The sequence below is a fragment of the Typopeltis vanoorti genome, chromosome 10, assembly GCF_054136105.1.
Source record: "Typopeltis vanoorti isolate ZY-2024b chromosome 10, IOZ_Tvanoo_1.0, whole genome shotgun sequence".
NCBI lineage: Eukaryota > Metazoa > Arthropoda > Arachnida > Uropygi > Thelyphonidae > Typopeltis > Typopeltis vanoorti.
In genome coordinates, this window is record NC_143558.1 from 137,657,740 (window position 1) to 137,683,304 (window position 25,565).

A 25,565-nucleotide genomic window follows, 5' to 3' on the forward strand; every position below is an offset into this window, starting at 1 on the left:
TGCACTTCGCAAACCGTATGCCTAGGAAAGGAGTGACCTGGGTTCGATTCCCGTCGCTGACATGAGCAGCTTAGGATCTTTCTCAGACATAGCCACATTAGCCAGTCTTGGGCATGGACTGCAGGGTTTTCTCCCCAGTTTATCTGGGATTTTTCCTCCTGCAAGCAGGCAAACCAGCTTGGAGAACGTACTGCTTCTTCAGACATTGGATACACCAGGAGGCATAGGGCAAACCATCTTATCCTTGTATAACTGTTGCGGTTATAAGGAATAGAAACCTTTGACACTGTGAAGGTAAAAGAGAGAAAGATTAAGAAAGAAAGAAAGTCTTCTCTGTAAGATTCAAGTGCAGCCCGTGCCACTTTCCAACCTTTGCTGCTGAATGCTGTCTGAAAATCAACAAAGTAGGTGTGAATATTTATATTTTTATGTAGAGATTTCTCCTCAGTTAATCTTAATGTCCAGTATGTGACACTTCTGTCTGTTATGTGAATCAAGCTTGCTCATCTATAGGTTATCTTCCATTAGTTTCCTTATTCTTTCTTAAATATTTTTTAATATTTCTTCTGAGTATGAAAAGAAACTGGCTCTGCATGCTAAAGAGAACCGACAAGAATTCTGTCGATATGCTGCAAGAATATTGAATATGAAATGAAAAACAATGAATATGAAAGAACAATGAATATGAAAGAATAACTCTTCTAAATGCTGATGGCGTGAGGGTTACAGATGCAGAAGAGGTTGTTCAACTAATGGGTGCCCATTTTGTTAAAAGCTATCAACCTGGTGTACACGACATTGAGCCCACTGCTACCTCTTCACTGGATGAAGAAATTCACGTGTATAAGAATGAGGTATTGGAGCTGTTGCACAAATTGAATAAGAATTCAGCAGTAGGTACTGATGGAATATCAGAATGCATATTAAAAGAGTGTTCAGCTGAACTGGCTATTCCTTTGGCCAGGCTGTTTAATGAGTCTCAGAACAGGGAAGAGATTCTGCAGGAATGTATGGTAATTCCATTGCATAAGGGTGATGCAAAGGATGATGTATTCAACTATCGACCATTTCGTATCGCAGGAGTGGTGGTGAAAATCTTGGAAAAATTGGTTAGGACTTGCATTCAGAAATGGGTTGATTGACAGCGAATCTCTACTTTGCAATGAGCAACATGGGTTTACTAAGGGAAGGTCATGTTTTAGCATCTTGCTCACATTCTTTAACAACGTTACCATTGAACTAGACATGGGGAATGGATACACCATGATGCTTTTGAATTTTGCTAAGACTTTTGACAGAATACAGCATGGTAGACTGTTGCATAAATTGAAGAAAATGGGTTTGGGTTATAGAATATTAGCATGGATTAGAGCATGGCTCACTGACAGATATCAAAAAGTGGTATATGGGGGATGTGAGTTTGCAAGATTTAATTGCAAGAAAACTCGTGATGACTCAAACTGTAGGGCTGGCTGACACTACGGTGAGACATTGTCTCATATAGCCCAGTGTTGTTTCTGCATCCATGGGTGGCCGCACGCAGAGGCATGATGCCGTGGTCTCCTTTCTGAACAACCGCTTTAAGAACAAAGGTTGGGAGACCGCAGTGGAACCACATTATATCACCTCCACGGGTTTGCGTAAGTCAGACAGTGATTAAAAGAGATGGTGACATTTGGGTAGTTGATCCCCAGGTGGTAGGAACAGGGGGTCCACTAGCCTATAGCCATAATAATAAGGTAAACTATTATAAGAATAACCAAGATCTAGTTAGTAAGAAATGGGAGGAGCATGTGGCAACTCCAAGGTTTACCAGCGCCACCATCTCTTTACATGGTGTATGGAGCGCAGATAGCTATAAGTACTTAAAACAGCTTAGGTTTATGCAGAAGGATATAAAAGTTCTTTCCTTGAGGGCCCTACAGGGCACACTGGTGGCATGCCGTTACCACCAGAGAATGACGACAATGATAACTAGAACAGGCATAGGGTAAAACACTTGTAAAGGCTTAGACCTATATCAAGTCTGGACATGATGTAAGGATAGTACTTCCCATAACCAGTACAAAGATTAATAAAAAATAAATAACTAGTGGTGTACCACAAGAATCGGTGCTTGGTCCACTGTTATTCAGTCTGTGCATTAACGATATTGTACATTAATTGCAGGAGTGAGATGGATGGGATAGGCAGAAAACTGAGTGATCTTGAAAATCATGGGGGAGACCTTCGTCCAGCAGTGAACAGAACCAGAAGGTTGAAGAAGAAGAAGAAGAGACATTAATAATATTGGGAAGGATTTGACAAGCGACATACAGCTATTTGCTGATAATGCAAAGATAGGTAGGTAGGTAATCAAGAATACTGCTGATATGCAATACTTGCAGAATGATGAATAGGCTGGAATATGGGCATGAGAAAATGGATGTCAGTTCAATGTCAGTAAATGTAAAGTCATTCACTTTGGCATGATTATATATCCAAAGTTGTATTATATTGGTGGGATTATGCTAGAAGAAACTGATGAGGCTACGGATCCTGGTGTATTAGTAGATAGGAAGTTGAATTTCAGAGGCCATGTAGCAAAGATTGCAAATGCAACTCAAAAGAAAATTGCATGCTGAAAAACGTTCACATGTAAAGATAAAGATGTCATTTTGCCTCTTTACAAAGGTGTTGATAAGACTTCACTTGGACTATTGTGCACAGGTCTAGTCTCCTGGTTTCCATTGTGATTCTGATATAGTGGAGAGAGTGCAAAGGAGAGTATTCGAAATGATATCAGGATTGTAGAATACTGATTATGAAGACAGATTGAGAATTTGTAGACTGCAGTCACTAGTAAACAGGAGAAAGAGGGGGTGATATGATTGATTTCAGTTGACGAAATTTTTCAATATACTGAGGGTGGGGAAAGGACGAGAGGGCATCCTTGAAAGCTGAGAATGAATGCTGCTAAGAAGAGGGTGGGGGCTAGATTTTTCTCTCAGAGGTTGGTGCTGATTGGAATGGATTGCCATTGGATGTTGTGAGTGCAAGCAATGTGAATGAATTCAAGAATAGTTATGATTGCTGGTGCGTGTTGTATGTGGCCTCCCTCGATGAGTCCCTGACTTCCTGGAGGTCTCTCTTAATAATAATAAGTACTTTTCTCATGACTCATAAGGGCAATTGTTCCAATTCTTACAGTTCATTGTCATTCTTTTATATATATATATATATATATTTTTTTTTTTTTATGAAGAATTAAATGACTAGAACCGAGATTTAAGTAAAAAGGTTTTAATATAAACACACTACTAGTTTTGGCCTGTAACAGCCTTCTTCAGGTGACATTATAAAAGAAAAAAACACTAAACATTGAGGGTTAAAAGACTATGAACAACACAGACAGTCTTTATTCATAATTAGCACGAAAACGTTGTAGTTGTATTTGAAGCTGTTCTTTCGTTTGTTGCATTGTTGGGAGAGTGCGTGTTTGCTGCATCACTTGAACGCCAGTACATGATTACAGCTGAATGACTATCTGGGAGGTTATAGCTTAAGTTGTTATTTAGTTGAACAGGATTGAAGATGATTTCTCTAGATTCCACAATTTTTCTCTCTATTTCGTCACTGCAACGGAAAATGTTAGTAGATTTTTCCCAGCAGACTTTGTGACTTTGGTTATCATCATTAGGATTAGCCGAGAAAAGGATATGACTTGATAATGCACTCGCTCGCTGTCTCTTGTAAGTAATGTCTCTCATGTTCTTCCATACACATTTCGACAGATTTGTCTGTCTGCCTTGCTTACACATTGCATCAGGTCCAGTTACTTCAAATTTCAAGATAATATATACAAACAAAATCATGGACTGGCTATGGGTAATCCTTTATCCCCTGTACTCGCAAATATTTACTTAGAGGATTTTGAAACCAAGGCTATCTCTTCCTTTATTTTAACACCTAAAGTTTGGAAACATTATGTGGATGATGTCTTCATTGTTTGGAGCCATGGACATGAATCCCTTATGGTTTTCCTCGAACATCTCAATAGCCAACATCAAAGTATTAAGTTTACTGCTGAGCTTGAAACGGATAATTCCTTGCCTTTTCTTGATGTCAAACTGACCCGCTCTTCTGGTAAACTAAAAATATCGATATATAGAAAGCCCACACATACCAACAGATATCTGCACAGTCAGTCTCCTCATTTCCCTCCTCATAAGCTTGGAATAATTTCCACCTTGGGACATAGAGCCCATTTTCTTCTTGATGACCCAAATGAACTGCTTACAGAAATAAACCATCTGAAAACTTCTTTCGAAGTTAATGGATATTCCAAGAAAATCATTGACAAATTCCTTCTTAATCCTCCTAGACATCACTCAGAAGAAACAAATAGATTCAAAGGCAATATATCTATTCCTTACATAAGTACTGTTTCACACAAATTAGCAAAAGTTCTAAGAAAATACAATATCAGAACCTTGTTCACTCCACTTCCAAAGATCCATTCCTTAATTAGCCACCCAAAACCTTGTCATCATCAACTCAAATACCCTGGCGTATATAAAATATTATGTGACTGTGATATTCCTTATTTCGGGCAGACAGACAAATCTGTCGAAATGCGTATGGAAGAACACATGAGAGACATTACTTACAAGAGACAGCGAGCGAGTGCATTATCAAGTCATATCCTTTTCTCGGCTAATCCTAATGATGATAACCAAAGTCACAAAGTCTGCTGGGAAAAATCTACTAACATCTTCCGTTGCAGTGACGAAATAGAGAGAAAAATTGTGGAATCCAGAGAAATCATCTTCAGTCCTGTTCATCTAAATAACAACTTAAGCTACAACCTCCCAGATAGTCATTCAGCTGTAATCATGTACTGGCGTTCACGTGATGCAGCAAACACGCACTCTCCCAACAATGCAACAAACGAAAGAACAGCTTCAAATACAACTACAACGTTTTCGTGCTAATTATGTATAAAGACTGTCTGTGTTGTTCATAGTCTTTTAACCCTCAATGTTTAGTGTTTTTTCTTTTATAATGTCATCTGAAGAAGGCTATTACAGGCCGAAACTAGTAGTGTGTTTATATTAAAACCTTTTTACTTAAATCTCGGTTCTAGTCATTTAATTCTTCATAAAACTATGTATGTTAATCGAGTCAATGATCATTCTGTCACATATAAAATGGATGTGTATGAGTATTAGAATGGATCTTGTCAATTCTCTTAGCGCTTTCCCTTCGTTTTATGCAGTGTTACCCAGTCAATGTTTGTCTTATCTCATAATTTTGCTTTAACATATCCGCAGTGATCACATCATTCCAAGAATTTTATGGTTCTTCAGAATCTTTGCTGCCTTTACAATCTTGTCCCTGAATCTCTCTCTGTGTGTAGTGGTGATATTTTCCTCATTTCATCAGTTAACCTCTTTTTTTGGACCTCAGCATCTCCCTGTATCTTATATAATATATGACATTGGCAGCACCTTGTCCATATCTCTCCTCTGTTTCATTACTACTTCATCCTTTTCATCTTTTATGGTTCTCTGCTTTGAACTTAATTTTTTTATCTTCTGATCTCTTTTTTCCCATAAGCATAACGTTCTTTGTTTCTGATTGTCTTGTGTATTGCTTCTGTTCCATATTCACCATAGTTCTTATTGGTATTTTTGCACTGCTCCTATAACCACTTTGCCTGTTCCTTTTAACCTCCTTCTGTACTTCACTGCATTTCAATCTATGCTGGTTTTTCTTGAATTAGCTTGTGTCTCATGAAATCTACCTTTGCTCTGGCTTGTCAGTTTCTGGGACCATTTCTTCCATTGCCCTCTTGGTTATTCAAGTTTTTTGTAATGGATTTCAATTCTTTCTCAAGCACTTTTCTGTACACTTTTCTTGTAATTTCTTCACTCGGTGCCATTATATTTTTCTGGCTTTGAAACTCTGCTTTCTCTTGTTGTTTGACTTTCAACTCGGTATTAGTAATCATCAAACTGTGATATGCTTTCTCTTGTTGTTTGACTTTCATCTCGGTATTAGTAATCATTAAACTGTGATATCTGATTCCATGTTTGCTCCCTGAAACATTTGACTTGACACTGTTGGACTGAAGTTGCTCATCTCTTACTTATGTGTGTCGTGTCTAGCATGTTCTGTGTTCTTCTAGGTGATTGCCATGTTAACTTTCTGCCATCTTTTCTCTAAAATTTTGTATTTCAAATTATATTGTGCTTCAAAATACAAAATTTTAGAGAAAAGACTGCAGAAAGTTAATAGATCAGGTGATTCTTCTAACTTTCATCTCCCCTGATGCTGTCCACTGTATTTCTGCTAACCCATAGATGTTACACCCCATCTCTTTGCAAATCATGTCTAGTTTACCAGGAATCCATAAAGTACACGTTCCTGTCAATAACTTCTCCTGCTAGTTTTCCTCTTATTGCACTTCTTTTAGTAGCTGATACATTCACTTCAACCTCAATAACTCATTTTGTTATGTGGGCCTTGTTTATTGTTTATCCAGGTAACATCTGAGTTGGAAAGTTGTACTTCTCTTTTGCACTATGATGTTGCATCAGAATTCAATTGTTTTCTTTTTACAGTTATTTCATCAACATTCATCTAACCAACCTTAATGGTTTATTGACCTGTCCCTAACATAGGTAACAGATGCCATTTGTAGCTATCCTGCTTTATACAAATCAGGTATTGTTGCCTGTTCATCTGTGGGACATATTTTATTTCCTTCCTACCACTCATATTTGTGAGGCATTTCCCTTAATCAACAACCACCAGTATGAACTCCACAGCTGTTTTCTTAGCGTACATCACCCGCCATGGAAAGGCACATGGAAACTTGTGCTGTTGCTTTTGACATTTCCAAAGCTTATGACCATGTCTGGCATCAAGGCCTGCTAAGTAAATTGCCATCCTTTGATCTCCCTGCCACCCTTTGTAATTGAGTAGCCACCTTTCTCTCAGGTTGTGCCTGTGAGTCATGAGAAATCTTGATTCTTAAAGTTGTAACCCAAAAGACCTTAAAACCGAGGACCTAAATTATTATATAATAATTTTGATGAACTGCTACTCTGTTTATTGCTAATATAAACTTGCTGTTTTCTTCAACATGCATTTTATATTCTTTTTTATTTTTGCTTACATTTAGTTTGAATTACTTTTGTTTTAATACTTCCTGAAGATACTAGTTATATTGTCAGTGAATAAAGATAATTTTATTTTTATAATTCATATATTCATAATTCATATATTTTATAAAGCACATGTGGTGCTTGTAATATATCTGAAAATCTTTATAATTTTAAATATGCAACTCTCAACATTATGTGAAATGAAAATCTGATTTTTTTTTTTTTTTTTTTTTTTTCATTGTGAAGGCTTCTGTGGTATGAGGACATGATGAAATTGTAATGCCAGTATTAAACTACATACAACAACTTAATACTAAACATGTTTATTCAGCACTCAGCTAGTTTTGTGAAATAATTTTTTTTCATAAGCGAATAAAATAAAAAATTAAGCTGCAAACATGTAAATATTTAAAAAAAACTAACAATGGAAGATCTTGGTGGGAGCAGCAAGCAAACCATATACTGACATATGCACAAAATGAAATTCACCATGTCAAGTATAGTTTTTCTTGTGTTTCTTCATACAACTGCCTTCAATTTCTTTCAATCACACACTTCCTTTTTTATTATTTTCATTTATTTATTTTTTTCGCATATATTTATAGATATCTGCACATGTAATTAGATGATCATTATATATAAATTTTAGTAATCTATCTAATATCAGCCTTATGAACCTGCAAAAAAAACCTGCTTTTCATGCCCTCCTATGCAGCCCCTGATCTTCCTTCATTTTATGAAAAACCTCTTTGACGTTGATCCTGTAACAACTTCTTACCGTCATCTACATCTCTATCATATCACCTCTTCCTGCTATCCACTAGACTATGTAAATTGCATCTTCTCAACTTTCCTCATATTCAACATTCCAGAGATCAGAAACTACCTTAGTCAATTGTATCTGGACCCTTTCCAACATCTCTTCTTCCTTTTGAAAACCAGCTGACCAAATCTGTGTGCAGTAGTTCATATGTGGTCTAATCAAGACCTTATACAATGGAACAAGAATCTCCTTACTTTCTACAAGTCAGTGTCATTTGCATCATTCCCAGAATTCATTGCATTATCCTCACACGATTTTGGCAATATGTCTTCTAAATTTTAGATTCTAATCCATCATCAGCCCAAGATCTCTCATTTCCTCCACCTCCAACAATATATTCTAAGTGTAAATTCTACATCTTATCTTTGTTTCTCAAATTTTAAAGCCTTATATTTTGCAACATTGAACTGGTATTCCCACTCCCATGCCTGTTCACTTAATTTATTCAAGTCTTTTTGTAAGGCCAGAACATCTACTATACTCCTCATTGTTCATCCCAACTTTGCATCATCTCCAAACAACTGAATATCCATTTCCAAAACTTCCCCAGTATCATTAATATCATATTATTAACAGAGCAATGATCCTAAAACAGACCCCTGAGGCACACTACTAGTGACTTTCCTCTTCTGGGATATTGCTCCCCATATAAAGTTTACTAACACCTATCAGATATCCAATCTCCAATCCAATGCAGTAGTCTAATATCCAATCCCATTCACTCTGGTTTAACTATCAACTTATCATGTGGTAATCTATCAAAAGCCTTAGCAAAATCTAAGTAGACTACTGTGTTATCTATCTCCTTTGTCCAATGAAGTCGTCACCTTATTGTAATAAGTAAGTAGATTACTAAAACATGACCTCCCTTTAGCCAATCCATGCCATCCATCAGAGATAATACCACAGTTGTCAACCCAATTCTGGATCTTAGTTCTCACCAACCTCTCCAATACTATAACCACAACAACTGACATGCAGATAGGCCTATAATTTGATGCTTGATTTCTGTCACTATCCTTATGAAGCTCCAATCTTGCCTTCCTTCTGCTCCTTTGGAACTTGACCCAGTGCAAGACTCATGTTAAACAAATATGTCAAACGCAGATGTCAACTCCCTGGCACATTCCTTCAAAATACATGGTGATATATTATCAAGTCCCACAGTTTTATTATCATCAAATTGTTTAATTCCCAATATCATTCTTGCTCACTTAGTCAGTCTATCCTCCTCATTATACATACACCTGCAAGTTGACTCTCGATCTTCTCATAATCCCCATCTTTGTAGTTCCACATATACCCTTTCCTCACAGAGATCTTCACATTGCTGGCAACCACCCAGGTAATCACTTCATGATCACTCTTGCCAACTGGAGGGCGATTTGACACCTCATTTAAAATAACATCCTCTGACGAGATGATCAAATCCAAGACCCTCATTCCTTGTGTGCCTTCTGTTACATACTGTCTGAGATAGTTGTCCCACCAAAACTCGAGAAACTCATTTTCTTTGCTTCCAGTTGCTATCTCATCATCCCAATCTATATTGGCATTATTAAAATTGTCCATAATAATCACCCTCTTCTTATTTGCTTAGTTAATTTGATTATACATTTTATAGTCACTGTCATCCACATTACCAAGTCTAAAATAACATCCGGCTAGGTATTTCACCTTTTCACCTCTATCTCACACCATACTGCCTCAAAATGGCACCATTTCCATCTTGCATCTCTACCTTGTGTGGACATAACTCTTTCTCTATCATCAGTAGCACACTTTCACTCCCTTTTTTCCCTTTCTGTCTTCACAAAACACATCATACCCTTCCATCTACATTCCTGGCATTATGTCATCCTCATCTAACCATGTCTCACTTGTTCCAACAATTTTTTGGGTGAACAGACTCAATCAATGCAACCATTTCATTTGCTTTGTTTCTTACACTTCTAACATTTGTATACAAATATAAAAACTCATTCCTGCATCTATAACAATTTTCATTCATACTACTTATTAGATGTGACTTCTCCATGCTTAACTCAAGTCATTTCTTTTCCTCCTTATTTATCTTAGAATTTTCATTTTCTTCAAATTCAACTGTTTTCTCCTTGATCCCAGGTCATCCCCTTCCCTTTTTTGCCTACACATGCATTCACATACTCTTGGAGCATAAACCTTTCTCACATTGTGTTCCCTTGTCCACAATGAGTCTCCCCATTTCCCTGTTCATCTTGCACACTGGTTCTCATTCTCTATATTCATACTACCCACTTCTTCATTCATAATCATCCGGTTTGTTCAGATTCATTCTTTGCATTAATTTCTCTGCCTTCCAGCAGCAGTCTCTTTAAATGACTCGCACTAAAATCATTCAGGTGCAGTCCATCACTCTTATACAGTTCAGTTTGTTCTTCAAACTCATTCCACACATTAACAAACTGCACTCCTTTCTCCTATCACATTAACACTTACATGTCATTCACAATCTTCACTCTTCACCTCATTCATCACTGTCATACCTGAACAACACACTGACTCCCTTTCCTGTCACACTATTATTTATCTTTTATCCCTTATATAAGATATCTTTCAGTGTCACCCATTTTACATTATTATCACTTTGATATTTATTTTGATTTATTGGACTCCTTAAGTGAAATATATTCTTGATGTTCTTCAGGATGAATTTGTACAGAACAACCAATCTGTGCATAATAACATGAGCTGCAAAAACAGGAGATTCTGTAAACTCCAGGAAAAGAAAGAGGAGGATATTTGTCTTTTGGAGAGGTAAGGAAGGTATTTAGTTTATGAACTGTGGACACAAAGAGAGTTGTAGGTCAATCTGGTAAAGAAGTCTTTCTCTTCTTTCTGAAAGTCTTTTAGCTTTAACTGAAATAAATCCTGTATGGATTAATGTTTGCAAAAAACTTCACTTATCTCTTTATGCAAGGATATCCTCCCACATTGTTCTAACTCCAATTCTAATTTCTGTTCCATCTTCATAAATTGAAGACACAAGAAACTCCACAGTTCTTCTCTTGCTGTGTTAAGAGTGGAGCGGAAGTTATATTTCCAAGCAAGCATGGAAGTGAAAAGAATGCTGCCAAGTGTTCCGCTTTGGGAGGAAAGAAAGGAACACTTGGCAGCATTCTTTTTACTTCCATGCTTGCTTGGAAATATAACTTCCGCTTCCACTCTTAACATACAAAAAGAAACATGATTTAAATGACTACTTTCATAAAATGCCTTATAAATAATTTATTAACTTTAATTCATTTTTAATTTGTCGGATATCTGAATTTTAATACAGATATCCTACATCAACATATTTTTCAAGAATTTTACAGTGCAGTTGAATTGTGACCAGGTTAGTGAACGTGTATTAAAATAGCATTATTGCTATGTCTTTTCCAGTATTTTTAATAGACTTCTACTTTTCAGCAGTTTGTCATAGTAAACGAGATCACTATAGGATACTGATGTTTATTGTGGCAAGAACTGACTGTAATTACTAAGTTTTATGAATTTGCAGTTTACTTTAGAAGATAATGTAATTTCTTGCACCTCATTAAAAATATTTACTTTTTTGTATATTCTAATGAATCATAATGGTTTTCAACTATTTGCCTTTCAGCAATTTTCCCTAGGAATTAGCTCATTGTCTGCTTTAGGACCATTGGGTGCGTGTTTGGAAATTGTACTTATTTTGTATCCTTTTGTAGAATATGATTTATTAAAATAACATGCATAGCAATAGAGTAGATAATTATAATTAGCAGAAATATAATAAGCATTAGTTTTGTATAATCACTGAATTTGAAGAACTACAGGCTATTGTAATTTAGTATTTAAATCTAATTTCATGTAGCCAATTATTTCATGCCAGTGTGTAACAGCAAAATTTAGTGGGAATAGAGTTGTCCCCATATAACCAACCCATAAGGCTAAAAATCGGTAAATAAACTGAATTTTTAGTCTTGTGGATTGGTGATATGTCTGTAGCTCCATTTCCACTAAGCTTTGCTATTACATGTTACTATACAGTTAGTTTTTAGATAATTCATAAGAATATTGATTGTTTGAAAGCATGGAATAGAAAGATTGAGTGAAGAGGAAGAATTGGTGGTGATATTTCCTATTTTTATCAGTTAACCTTTACTGGACATCATTTCCCTGTGTCTTGTATAACTGTGAGCAGTAATCTTGTCCATCTCTCCTATTTCTTCTGTGTTCATCAAGATTTCACTGTATTCATCTTTTATGGTTCTCTGTTTTGCTCTATTATTTGTTAATTTTTCAGATTATCTTATATACTTCTCTTGTTCTGTGTTCACCATAGTATTTATTTTTGGCACTGTTTCTCTAATCAGTTTGATTTCTCTTAGAGAGGTAAGGAAGGTATTTAGTTTATGAACTGGACACAAAGAGACTTGTAGGTCAATCTGGTAAAGAAGTCTTGCTCTTCTTTCTGAAAGTCTTTTAGAATCTAACCACCTTCTTCACTTCATTGCATTTTGCTCAGTGCTGTTCTTCCATTTCCACAGAGAGATCTCTCCTAATCTTAATGCTCTTTTTTCTTAAATTATCTATCTCCTGAGATCCACATCTTCTTTGGCTTCATCTCTTGGACTGTTTGTTCCACTGCTCTTGATTGCAGACATCACTTTGTTGTTTCTATCCTCCAGTTCCTTTTCGATAATGGATTTCAGTTCTCCCTCAAACACTTTCACTGTGATTTTCTTGCTCAGTTTTCTCATATCTCACTGTACCTTCATTTATCACTTCAGTTGCAACTTGATACTGGCAATAAGCTGTGCCCAATTCCATATCTCCTTGAAATGTTAGACTAAACTGATGTGACCTATCACTTATATAAAGAGTAGATACTGTAGATACCTGCATGCGACTGAGGATCCAAACAAATACTTGATATGCTGAAAGAAATAAGCACATTTTGATATTTACTGTCTTAAGATTTGTGCCCCTCATCTGTGACTCCAGTCACATATGGATGTGCATTGTTTGTTACCTTCCAAAATACAGTTGTTGTTTTTTCTTTGACTAAATTTGTAGAGCCTCTGTAGCTTGATCAGTTTTGACAGTGTCCTTTAGTTAGAAAAACCTATGTTCTTATCCCATATAGGATGCAAAACACTTTTATTGGGGCTTTTTGGCTGAGGATAAATTAGCCAGTCTCATACAGAGGATGGAGGGCTTTTTTGTTCTCCAAGAAACTCTGATTTCCCATCCTGCAAATTAGGCAAATCAACTGGAACACAGGCAGCCAACATCTAAGAGCATTAATCAGGTTTCAAAGATGCCAAGTTCTTGGCCATGATAGACCATTACCTAACACACAATAGGAAAATAGGACTCAATTTGCATTGAATATCAATTATCAATCAACATGAACATGATAGCAGTGAATTAGAGTGTCATTGAAGCTTAAAGATTGCACACCATGGTTCTAATGTATTGCCTTCTGATCCAGGTGATGTTGATTGAATATAATGATCAGTGTGGCTTTTTTATTGAAAATTGAATGTGGACAATGTTTTTGCTGCTTAGCAATCCTCTCTTATAGAAATGGCAAGGATGGAACACAGTTCCATCCTTGTCATTTTCTTATTGTTATTATTACCTGACACCTCCAAGGAGTCCAAAGACTCTTTGAGGGAGGACACTTACTCCACAACTCTGAATCTCCACCACTCAGTCCACAACTACAGTGAACCGCATCATCTACACCAATGCCATCTAGTGCCCACCACTAGTATTTTCACAGACAATCGCAAACATCCATGCCCATGACAGGATTCGAACCTGCAGCCTTTTGGCTTGAAAATGGATACGCTAACCAGGCCGGCAAATTAGGGGAGTGAACAGGTGGCATCAATGACAAAATCATATTATTATTATCATCATCATCATCAAATTCCTGCCATGTACCCACAAGAGCTGTACAGGATATGATAGTACTACATGAAAAAATTATATCATTACTAACTTAGTATCTACAATTTTCCTCCAAATCAGTCTGTTACTTGTCAAAACTCCAATATTATCATTATCAGATGTTATATTTCTATCGTCTAAGGCACTTTGTACCGTATCAATCCACCTATATCTTGGTTTTCCTCTGGGTTGTTTTGCTGCCAACCTGGCAGAGAACACTTGTTTTGCTAATCTTTCCTCGCCCATTCTGTTTAGGTGACCATACCACCTGAGATTAGCTCTGCTAACGCATTCCTGGATGCTGACAATATCAAGTTCTTTCCTAATATCCTCGTTTTTAATATGATATTGCCATCGATGCCAGATGTTCATGCCTATAATCTTTCTCAGGACTCTCATATCTGCGGTCTCTAGTCTTTGGTCAAGTGTTTTACTTCTGACCCAGCTCTCAGATCCATAAGTTGAAACTGGTTTGAACACTGTCTTGTATACAGCTAATTTAGTGTTCCGACTAATTTCTTTCTTATTCCATATGAATTTATTCAATTGACTTCCCACGATACCAGCTTTGCTGATTCTGTTGTCTATTTCTATATTTAATTTACCATCTTCAGTAAAAATCGTGCCTAAGTAGCTGAAACGTTTTACTTGTTCCACAGGTTCTCCATTCACAACACAGTTGACATTTTCAATGATTCTGCCTATTTTCATTGTCTTTGTCTTTTTATTGCTGACCTTCATACCATATCTATTACAACAACTATTCAATTTAGTCAGAGAATCTTGCAGACTTGTAGCGGATTTATTTAGAAGTATAACATCATCCGCATAAAGCAAAGAGCTGACATTAACATCTCCAATTTTGATATCATGTTTAATACCGCTTTCCTTCATAATGTGATCCATATAGATAATGAATAACAGAGGGGATAATGTACATCCTTGTCTCACACCAGATTTAACATTAAACCATCTTCCTGTACTTCCTTCAATTCTAACTGCTGACTTACAACTCAAATAAAGACTAAGTATTGCTTGATATAACTGCAGCGTATTGAATAGCTTCTCCCTTGGCACCTTATCATATGCCTTTTCCGATATCGACAAAACTTAAATACAGATCTTTGTTATATTCCCATGCTTTCTCGACTATTTGTCGTAAAGTGAAGATCTGATCCTGACAGCCTCTATTTGGCCTGAATCCAGCTTGTTCTTCACCAAGCTTTTCTTCCACAATTCTTCTCAACCATTTCTCAAGTATACTTGCATAGATCTAGCCAGGAACACTCAGTAGGGAAATACCTCTGTAATTCTCTCATTCAGTTTTATTATCCTTTTTATACATGGGTACTATGAGAGCTCTACTCCAATCATCGGGAATTCGTCCCTCTGTCCAGGCGTTCTGAACTATGCAGTGCAGCCACTGTAAGACTCTTATACCACCATACTTCAGCATTTCTGGTCAAATATCATCTACTCCAGCTGCCTTTCCACATTTCAAGCCTTTGATGGCTTTTTCTATTTCAAGTATGGATATGTATTCCTGACTGCATGCCTGGTCAGTGTTTTTTGCCACTGTGCTGTCATCACTGCTTGTTTCATTTAGCAGTTTTTCAAAGTAATTACTCCATACTTCAAGGATATCTTTTTCTCCTGTTTTCATGTCACCTTTATCATCTCTAACTCCTTTTACAGCACTCTTTCCTCCATTCCTAAGCTTCTTCAACAACCTCCAGAATATTTTGCCACCTTCTTGATATTTATTTTCTGTGTTCTTACCAAAGTCTTCCCATGACTTTTGTTTAGCTAGTTTTACACAGTGTTTAGCATTCTTGCATTTGTCTCTATATTCTCTAAGAGCACAAGCTGACTTATTTGACAGGAACTTTTGATATGCTTTCTTCTTTTCCTTCACTGCCTCTTTAACTTCCTGTGTCCACCATGGAGTTCTGATTTTTTTTATCCTTGCAGGCAACATCACCACATGCCTCTCTGGCAGAATCAATCAATGTTTGCTTCAGAATTTGCCACTGAATCACCAAGGTTTTATTCCTGTTCTGAAACTCTTGCATTTTTTCTTCAATAGTCTTTGTATATTTTAGTCTATAGTTCACATCTGAGAGCTGCTCAACTTTTATTCGCTTCAAAACTTTCTTACATGTTATTCTTTTCAATATGAAATTCAATTTTATCCTGCTCAAGACTAAATAGTAATCACTTCCAATTTCAAATCCTCTATACACGCTGGTGTCCTGCATCAGAGAGAAACATCACTATCAACAATAACATAGTCAATGAGACTTTTCTTATTTCTAGCCTGTTCTCTCCATGTGAATTTGTGCACATTTTTATGTTAGAACATGGTGTTAGTAATAACCAGTCCATGTCCTGATCAGAAATCCAACAGATATTTGCCATTATTATTTGCTTTGCTCTTTTCTCCAAATTTTCCCAAAATATTTTTGTATGTCTCACAATCATTTCCTTTTTCACTTAGAAATGGAACCAAACAATTCTTTCCATCTGATGACAACGTGTGTAATAATAACAAATATTATAGTCAGAAATGCATGTCTCAAAATTCTCCATAAATTTTTTAGCTAGGATCAGTGAGATAGGAGAGATTGTGTTCAGGAGAATGTTATAAGAGAACTGCACACCATCACAGCAAGTATGTTCCAGGAAGCATTCCAACAATGAAAGAAACATTGGGAACAGTGTATCAACAGTGTTATGTTGTTGCATTTATTTGTTATGGCGTGACATTCCTTAACTTTATATATTTTTATTATTCTTCTTCCTATTTTTATTTGTCTTAAATTATCAGTGTGGTGTTATCATTTTAACTATATACTTCTATGGTCTATACTCATGAAACTGTCCTAACACTGCACTCTCGCATTTACTGTAAAATCTATCCAGACAATTGGCTGATTCTTAGAATAATTAAATATATTAAATAATTAACAAAGGGTAGTGTTGTGTCCCTATTTACGATTATTAAACTTTCCTTTTCTCTTTTCAAGTGAAGCTCTATATTTTCTTTAATCAAAACTTAACTATGCATGAGATATTACAAATTCAAATATTTAAGCTTTTTCTCCCCTTAGTGTCAATAACATTTATATTATGCTGTGCCTTTCAGGACATTTAGTTTAAGATATATAATTCGAAAACAAGGAGCAAAATACAAAAATATGTCTGAGCGAGAAACTATTAAGCAGTCGTGACCCTCTATCTCGTAACTTAACACATTAATTTCCCACGTGATTAGGTTCGTACGTTTTTCAAGTGGTGCATTAGGCAGCAATTTCAGACAACTGTATTATTAGTGAACAAAAGTTTATTTAAGATCTCAAACATGGTACAATTCATTTTCTATTATATAAAACACAATTCGATACTAAGAATAAAATTTACAAAATTACACAAGCAAAATACAAGTACTATGGCAAAATCCTATATGGGAATTTGCGATCATGCCATCATAACAGACTTTATACATATAAATATACACATATAATCCTGGGGGGTGCTTAAGGATCAAAGCTGTATAACTGAGAGGAGACCTCCACATAGCCTTTAAAGGAATGCGGAGAACCGACCAGGGCTTCTGACCTAATGTCCAATCCTCACCTTCTCGTGGTGCACCCTGTTGGGTATCTACTTTGATACTGAACGAACGAGGATGGGCTGGCAATTTGGGATTTAGCCGACCAAATTGTATTCTTATTGGTTAAACCAAAATAAAAAATGATGGTACAACATGACAAAATTTCATGCCGGCTGGGGCGTCGCCCGGTTAAACAAGGCCCCCATTGTTTTCGCCAGGGAACCAGGGCGAACAGCGAAAAGTCAGCTACTGGAACAAATCTGAAAACAAACCCCAACTCAACATCACCAGAGTTAAAGATCGGTACTATCAACGTAAGAAGCCTGAATGGCAAAGAAATGGAGCTAGCTGAGGAATTAGATAAGTACCAGATCGACATAATAGGGGTGACTAAAACAAAAAAGACCAAAACTGGTGAGATCTTTCTGAGCAATAAATACAAAATGTTATATTCAGGCAATAACAATCAAGGAAAAGAAGGAGTAGCCATAGTATTCAACACAAAATACGAGGCTAATCTTCTTGAATGGCAGTCAGTCTCGAGTAGAGTAATGTGGGCAAATATGAGAATGGGGAACTGGACAATGAGACTTATTTGTGCCTATGGTCCCACAGAAGGTTCTACTAAGGTAGAAGTGGAGGAATTTTTTGAGGCTTTAGAAAAAGCAACTGACACAATGAAAAAGGAAAAGTTGGTCCTTGTTGGGGATCTAAATAGTAAAGTAGGAAATGATTGTGAGACATACAAAAATATTTTGGGAAAATTTGGAGAAAAGAGCAAAGCTAATAATAATGGCAAATATCTGTTGGATTTCTGCTCAGGACATGGACTGCTTATTACTAACACCATGTTCCAACATAAAAATGTGCACAAATTCTCATGGAGAGAAGAGGCTAGGAATAAGAAAAGTCTCATTGACTATGTTATTGTTGATAGTGATGTTTTCTCCCTGGTGCAGGACACCAGAGTGTACAGAGGATTTGAAATTGGAAGTGATCACTATTTACTCTTGAGCAGGATAAAATTGAATTTCATATTGAAAAGAATAACATGTAAGAAAGTTTTGAAGCGAATAAAAGTTGAGCAGCTCTCAGATGTAAACTGTAGACTAAAATACAGAAATATTATTGAAAAGAAAATGAAAGAGTTTGAGAACAGGAATCAAACCTTGGAGATTCAGTGGCAAACTCTGAAGGAAACATTGATTGATTCTGCCAGAGAGGCATGTGGTGAGGTTGTGTGCAAAGATAAAAAAATCAGAACTCCCTGGTGGACACAGGAAGTTAAAGAGGCAGTTAAGGAAAAGAAGAAAGCATATCAAAAGTTCCTGGCAAATAAGTCAGCTTTTACTCTTACAGAATACAGAGACAAATGTAAGAAAGCTAAACAGTGTGTAAAACTAGATAAACAGTGTGTAAAACTAGCTAAACAAAAGTCATGGGAGGACTTTGGCAAGAATATAGAAAATAAATATCAAGAAGGTGGCAAAATATTCTGGAGGTTGTTGAAGAAGCTTAGGAATGGAGGAAAGAGTGCTGTAAAAGGAATTAGAGATGATAAATGTGAAATGAAAACAGGAGAAAAAGATATCCTTGAAGTATGGAGTAATTACTTTGAAAAACTGCTAAATGAAACAAGCAGTGATGACAGCACAGTGATAAAAAACACTGACCAGGCATGCAGTCAGGAATATCAGGAATACATATCCATACTTGAAGTAGAAAAAGCCATCAAAGGCTTGAAATGTGGAAAGGCAGCAGGAGTAGATGATATTTGACCAGAAATGCTGAAGTATGGTGGCATAAGAGTCTTACAGTGGCTGCACTGCATAGTTCAGAAAGCCTGGACAGAGGGACTAATTCCTGATGATTGGAGTAGAGCTCTCATAGTACCCATATATAAAAAGGGAAATAAAACTGAATGTGAGAATTACAGAGGTATTTCCCTACTGAGTGTTCCTGGCAAGATCTATGCAAGTATACTTGAGAAACGGTTGAGAAGAATTGTGGAAGAAAAGCTTGGTGAAGAACAAACTGGATTCAGGCCAAATAGAGGCTGTCAGGATCAGATCTTCACTTTACGACAAATAGTCGAGAAAGCATGGGAATATAACAAAGATCTGTATTTAAGTTTTGTCGATTTGGAAAAGGCATATGACAAGGTGCCAAGAGAGAAGCTATTCAATACGCTGCAGTTACAGGGTGTTCGGGATAAATTTGACAGTTTCGTAAGGAAAAAGAAAATCTTCTTTGTATCTATTAAATTTAATGAATTGACAAAAAAACATTACAGGCAGAGTTAATTACAATACTATCAACAAGATTTACTCAAAATAACCACCATTAGCATCGATCACAGCTTCAATTCTGCTTCGGAACCTCGAACAAGCTGATGCTACAGTCTCCCTGGGAAGGGCCGCAAAAACTGTTTTAATTTTATCCATTAACTGGGCTTTTGTATTACTGGAAGTGCGATTGGTGTCTTTTTCAACTGCGCCCTATACAAAATAATCCATGGGGTTAAGGTCTGGGGAGTTTGGAGGCCAAACATTTGGACTGGTGAAGTCGTAGAAATTTTCAGACAACCATTTTTGACTTTTCCCAGAGGTGTGGCAAGGGGCCGAATCCTGCTGCCATACATACGGCCTACCATTGGCTACCCTTGTTATCCAGGGCTTGACTACAGTTAGCAACTCCACGAACAAAGCCCGAATTCCAATGCCAGGGTTCTTCAACACCTGTTCCTGCAGATTTGCGAGGAATTCTGCTGTACGAACGCAATCAGATCGTCTGCTAGGGATCTTTCTTCTTGCTACATCCTCGTAGTCACCATTGCAAGTCTCTAGTTCATGCCTGATTGTTTTTACTGTATTCAGGGAGCATTGGGCAGCAGTCGTAATATCCTTATTTTGATGGCGGGCACGAATCATCATGATACAAGTTAATCTCTTCCATGATTCAGGTGGGTTCCAGCTATCCATCCTTTCTGACATCTTGTATATGAATGAAGAAGGGTCCAAACTTTTAAATGAAGAGAAGTGTGTGTTAATACATGTAACTTACGGAAAAATATAATTAATTATAAATATGTCAAATTTATCCCGAACACCCTGTATATGGTGTCAATGGGGCATTATATCAAGCAATACTTAGTTTTTATTTGAGTTGTGAGTCAGCAGTTAGAATTGAAGGAAGTACAGGAAGATGGTTCAATGTTAAATCTGTGAGACAAGGATGTACATTATCCCCTCTGTTATTCATTATCTATATGGATCACATTATGAAGGAATGTGGTATTAAACCTGATATCAAAATTGGAGATGTTAATGTCAGCTCTTTGCTTTATGCGGATGATGTTATACTTCTAAATAAATCCGCTACAAGATTCTCTGTCTAAATTGAATAGCTGTTGTAATAGATATGGTATGAAAGTCAGCAATAAAAAGACAAAGACAATGAAAATAGGCAGAATCATTGAAAATGTCAACTGTGTTGTGAATGGAGAACCTGTGGAACAAGTAAAACATTTCAGCTACTTAGGCACAATTTTTACTGAAGATGGTAAACTAAATATAGAAATAGACAACAGAATCAGCAAAGCTGGTATCGTGGGAAGTCAATTGAATAAATTCATATGGAATAAGAAAGAAATTAGTCGGAACACTAAATTAGCTGTATACAAGACTGTGTTCAAACCAATTTTAACTTATGGATCTGAGAGCTGGGTCAGAAGTAAAACACTTGACCAAAGACTAGAGACCACAGATATGAGAGTCCTGAGAAAGATTAGAGGCTTGAACAGATGGCATCAATGGCAATATCATATTAAAAATGAGGATATTAGGAAAGAATTTGACATTGTCAGCATCCAGGAATGCGTTAGCAGAGCTAATCTCAGATGGTATGGTCACTTAAATAGAATGGGAGAGGAAAGATTAGCAAAACAAGTGTTCTCTGCCAGGTTGGCAGGAAAACGACCCAGAGGAAGACCAAGATATAGGTGGATTGATACGGTACAAAGTGCCTTAGTATGTTAGTAATGATGTAATTTTTTCATGTAGTACTGTCATATCCTGTACACCCCTTGAGGGTACATGGCAGGAATTTGATGATGATGATAATCCTGCAACGAATTAACACTTTACTTAACCTTATACTAGTAATTATGCTCTATATTGCTATAATACCATGGACATTAATGTTTATTTTCAGTTTACCTTATCTAACTTACAAAACAAACAATAGAGGTTAAACTATCCTATCGCTATACCCATACATACATACATTTGACCTTTAAGACACTCTCTCATATGAAATACTATTTGCATACATAAATCTCTAGCATATGAATACTTATCAAATAATATAAACTAGTTTACTCTCATTCTACTCTGATTTGTACTAAAGTCCTAGTATATCTTCGACTGCCCAGTAATTAACAATGATTGCAACTAGATGCAATTTCAATTGATCGAAGATTTTACAGTACCTTTCTGGGATGAATCCTGGTTTTCACGATCTATACCTTTCATGCTTGAATAAAGGACACACAACACACACACACACACACACACACACACACACACACACACACACACACACACACACACACACACACACACACACACACACACACACACACACACACAGGATCTTCTATTCTATCACTATGGAACTCCTCACGTGGGCACGGACCTCTGTATGGATTTTTTTTCCCTCGATATGAGTACCGGATAATGAGATACATAGACAATTCCTTCTTGTAACTATACGGCAGTCCTCGTCTCTTGCAATCCTCACCCTTTTATCTGCATGGCCCCTATCAGTACCTTCTTCAATTTCTTTCTTTCCCACCTTCTGGAGTCGATCTCGCTCACCAATTAAAGTCATGTTTTTCTGCCCAAAACATGCTATGGTTCGCTTGCACGCGATTCTCACGTGATGACGTCTCACTTCAGGAATTGATCTTGAGCGATCGTCATTTGTTTTAAGCCAACCTCTATACTAAATTAATCCCCTTTTTAGAATTTACTTCAATATTTTAATCTCCTCTTTTTGAGTGTTAAACTAGCCTCTCATATACACATTCTTATCTCTAATCTTCTTTTCTTACTTAACCTATTTTTTCCACATCCTTTTTTTTTTTTTTTTTGTAATAAGAATCCCTTTTTTATTATTTTGTTAAATAATTCCTGCAATAATTAATTTTCTTGGATGCAAGCATATTTTCTGTCTTTAATTAAATAAAAAAGTAGCTAATACAAGATGTTAAAATCTTGTATTAGCTACTTACATAGGATTTTATATTTTTATTTTCTTGTTACACCATGATAACTGAAATTTTTACATTCTTGGTAATCAGGGTGTAACAGTAGACCTCTGAATAGAGCCCTGTCCTCAGTAATAACGGTCTGGAGTCACCTCCTCAATCAGGTTCTGGCAATATTTATTTGATCAAGCTGTGCCAGCTAGATCCCTAGGTTAGAAATTCCTCTTAACAAGTCAGGTTAAGATATTCAAGATACATTTATTAAATTCCTAAGGTTACACATTTACAAGAATAAACTCAGTTGGAATATAGGTATCCTAAATAAAAGGTTAAGCATAGCAACTGTATTCTATACAATTTAAGCATAGGTTAATTCCATAGCACAAAATTTTATTAGCTCCTCCAAATATCCTTACTAGTCTACATTAATTCAATCACATCAGTAACTTTATGGATCATTACTAACAACAATTCAAACTATAATTCATTCAGTTAATTACTTGAGAAATAGCCCTAAGACTTAAAACACTGCTATCCAATATTCGCTAAAGTCCTTTTCCTACAAGTATAGAGTTTTGAAACATAACATCTCCTTTCTTCTATATCACAATATTCCTCTATCTCTTAACAAAGAATTACAAAAGGTTTTCACATTACCATATTTCTGGAAGTATATTCATTCTGTCATCTTATCCTTACTTTGTCTCACGGAATGTCTGGTCTTCTTCTAGACAATTGTCTCACAGGCTAGGCTTGGACTTCATTGTTCTGCCTTTCTTTCCAATTGTTGACTAGAACAGTATGGCTCGGATCGATCTACGTGTACGTATATGGTGGTCAGTTCCTTCAAGCTTGCTCGGAAAGCCGCCAATTATCTCCTCGTCGATTCCTTCTGTACGACATCTTGAAATGATGGCCACAAATAATTACACGCTATTGATAAGATCCCGAACTCTAATTTTCCCCGACATCACAAAAAAATCCAAAGCAAAACAGGCAAAAGACAAAAAGTCCTCTTGAAAGGAAAACAAACCCCTTTTATATGCACTACCTTTGGTGCCCTCTTCACTCCCATACCTTTCTGCCCGGCACCCTCTTTTTTCGCACATGTCATTTTTTCTATTCATGTCTTCCTGGAGAATTCCGTGCACATGCCACATCTTCCTGGAAAACACCGAGCACGTGCCGCCCCGCACGTAGGCTACGCAATTCACCTGAGGTTTTTGTTAGTGGACTTTGAGCTTCTGTTACATGCCTTAACATATATCTTATAAAGAATACTTCTTCCATTATATATTCTTACAAAATCTTGACATCGTTTACCTTTAAGTAATATTACATAAAATGGTACTAGCATATGATTCATTAAACAATTTGTAAATTTACATAGGTAAATATGTAAATATACAAGCTAAAACTTGTTTAATCCTGAATAAATTATTTCTTTAAGGAAATCTTTTCATTCAAGATCCAACACCAGCGGAGGGGGACTACTTGGAAAGGGGACAGTGCTTAAAATGTTGTACAATGAGCAAAAAGTTTTTATAGCAAAATTCGGTCTTTTTTTTGAACATGCCTTGTAAACGTTTTACAGTGACCATGCGAAAACAATGTCTCATTTGTTCCTCAAAATGGTAAATTTTGAATAGCTAATGTCTGAACTAAAGCAAAGAGCTGTTCTAATACTTGCACCCAATGTTTCTCCTCTTTTCTAATAACTAGCAAGTTTTCTTTTCATTTATTCGAATTTCTAATTCTTTCCATTTATGGTAATTTTCAACGTGTCTTGACTTTTTTCATGCACAGCTGAAATAGAAATATTTTTCCAGTCCCTCAATCCGGAATCAGCAAGGTTAACCCGCCATTGATCAAACAATAAACAGCAGAAGTAACATGCAGAATCTGTGGATTTTGAATACAATAACCACAAACACTGCATTGTCTCGCTGTTAAATAGTCTTCGAGTATAATGAGTCATTGAAAATCTTCTATTATTGTTATCTTTCGGAAAATCAAAATTATGAATCTGTTCAGATCCAAGTTCAACTAATAGTTGACGTAACTGATTGATATTGGAAAATTTTACAGGACACCAAGTTGCTGGATCATTATAATTTAAATTTGTAAAATCAAATCCTTTTATGATCGGATCTGTAGAATAGCCAGCTTCAGAATCAGTAATACTCATATGATCTGTAGATTTCTCCTTCGATGTTTTAATCCAATTTTTGGTATCTGTAGAATTCTCCTCCAATTCATTAATTGAAACTATGGACGAATTATCCAACGAATAATCTTGAAGATTTTCTTCTTGTATGCGATTACGATGTTCTCAGCAAAAATATTTTTTAAAAATGCACCTTCTTGTTTATTCAATCTTTCTTCCTTTTACACTTTACATTTGTGATTTTGAAAACCCGATTTCTTTTTATCCATTTTCAAGATCCAGTAACTGAAATATTTATAAATAAAAATAAACTTAATTATAAGAAATATGGACTTTAAACTATTCAGTATAATTCACAAATAAATTTTTATACATTTACTTAATGAAGTATTTATCAATTATATATATATATATATATATATATATATATATATATATATATATATCTTATAACTATATAACTTATCTATTATATTCATAATCTAATAATTCAACAATATCATTTTCTATGAACATAATCGACATATTGCTCAAATGCTCTGACTTAACCAACTGTGTAAATATTTTTAATGCGTTTA

General features: G+C 36.0%; 1 protein-coding gene across 3 annotated transcripts in view; it reads left to right on the forward strand.

The window, feature by feature from the left end:
* The window catches only part of lili (LMBR1-like protein lilipod), a 434,111-nt gene that overhangs the window by 348,741 nt on the left and 59,805 nt on the right, over positions 1-25,565 (forward strand). For all 3 annotated transcript variants that reach the window (XM_090398849.1, XM_090398851.1, XM_090398850.1), the window contains one exon: positions 11,618-11,691. In XM_090398849.1, the coding sequence (XP_090254975.1) occupies positions 11,618-11,691 (74 nt within the window). The remainder of the gene's footprint in view (positions 1-11,617; positions 11,692-25,565) is intronic.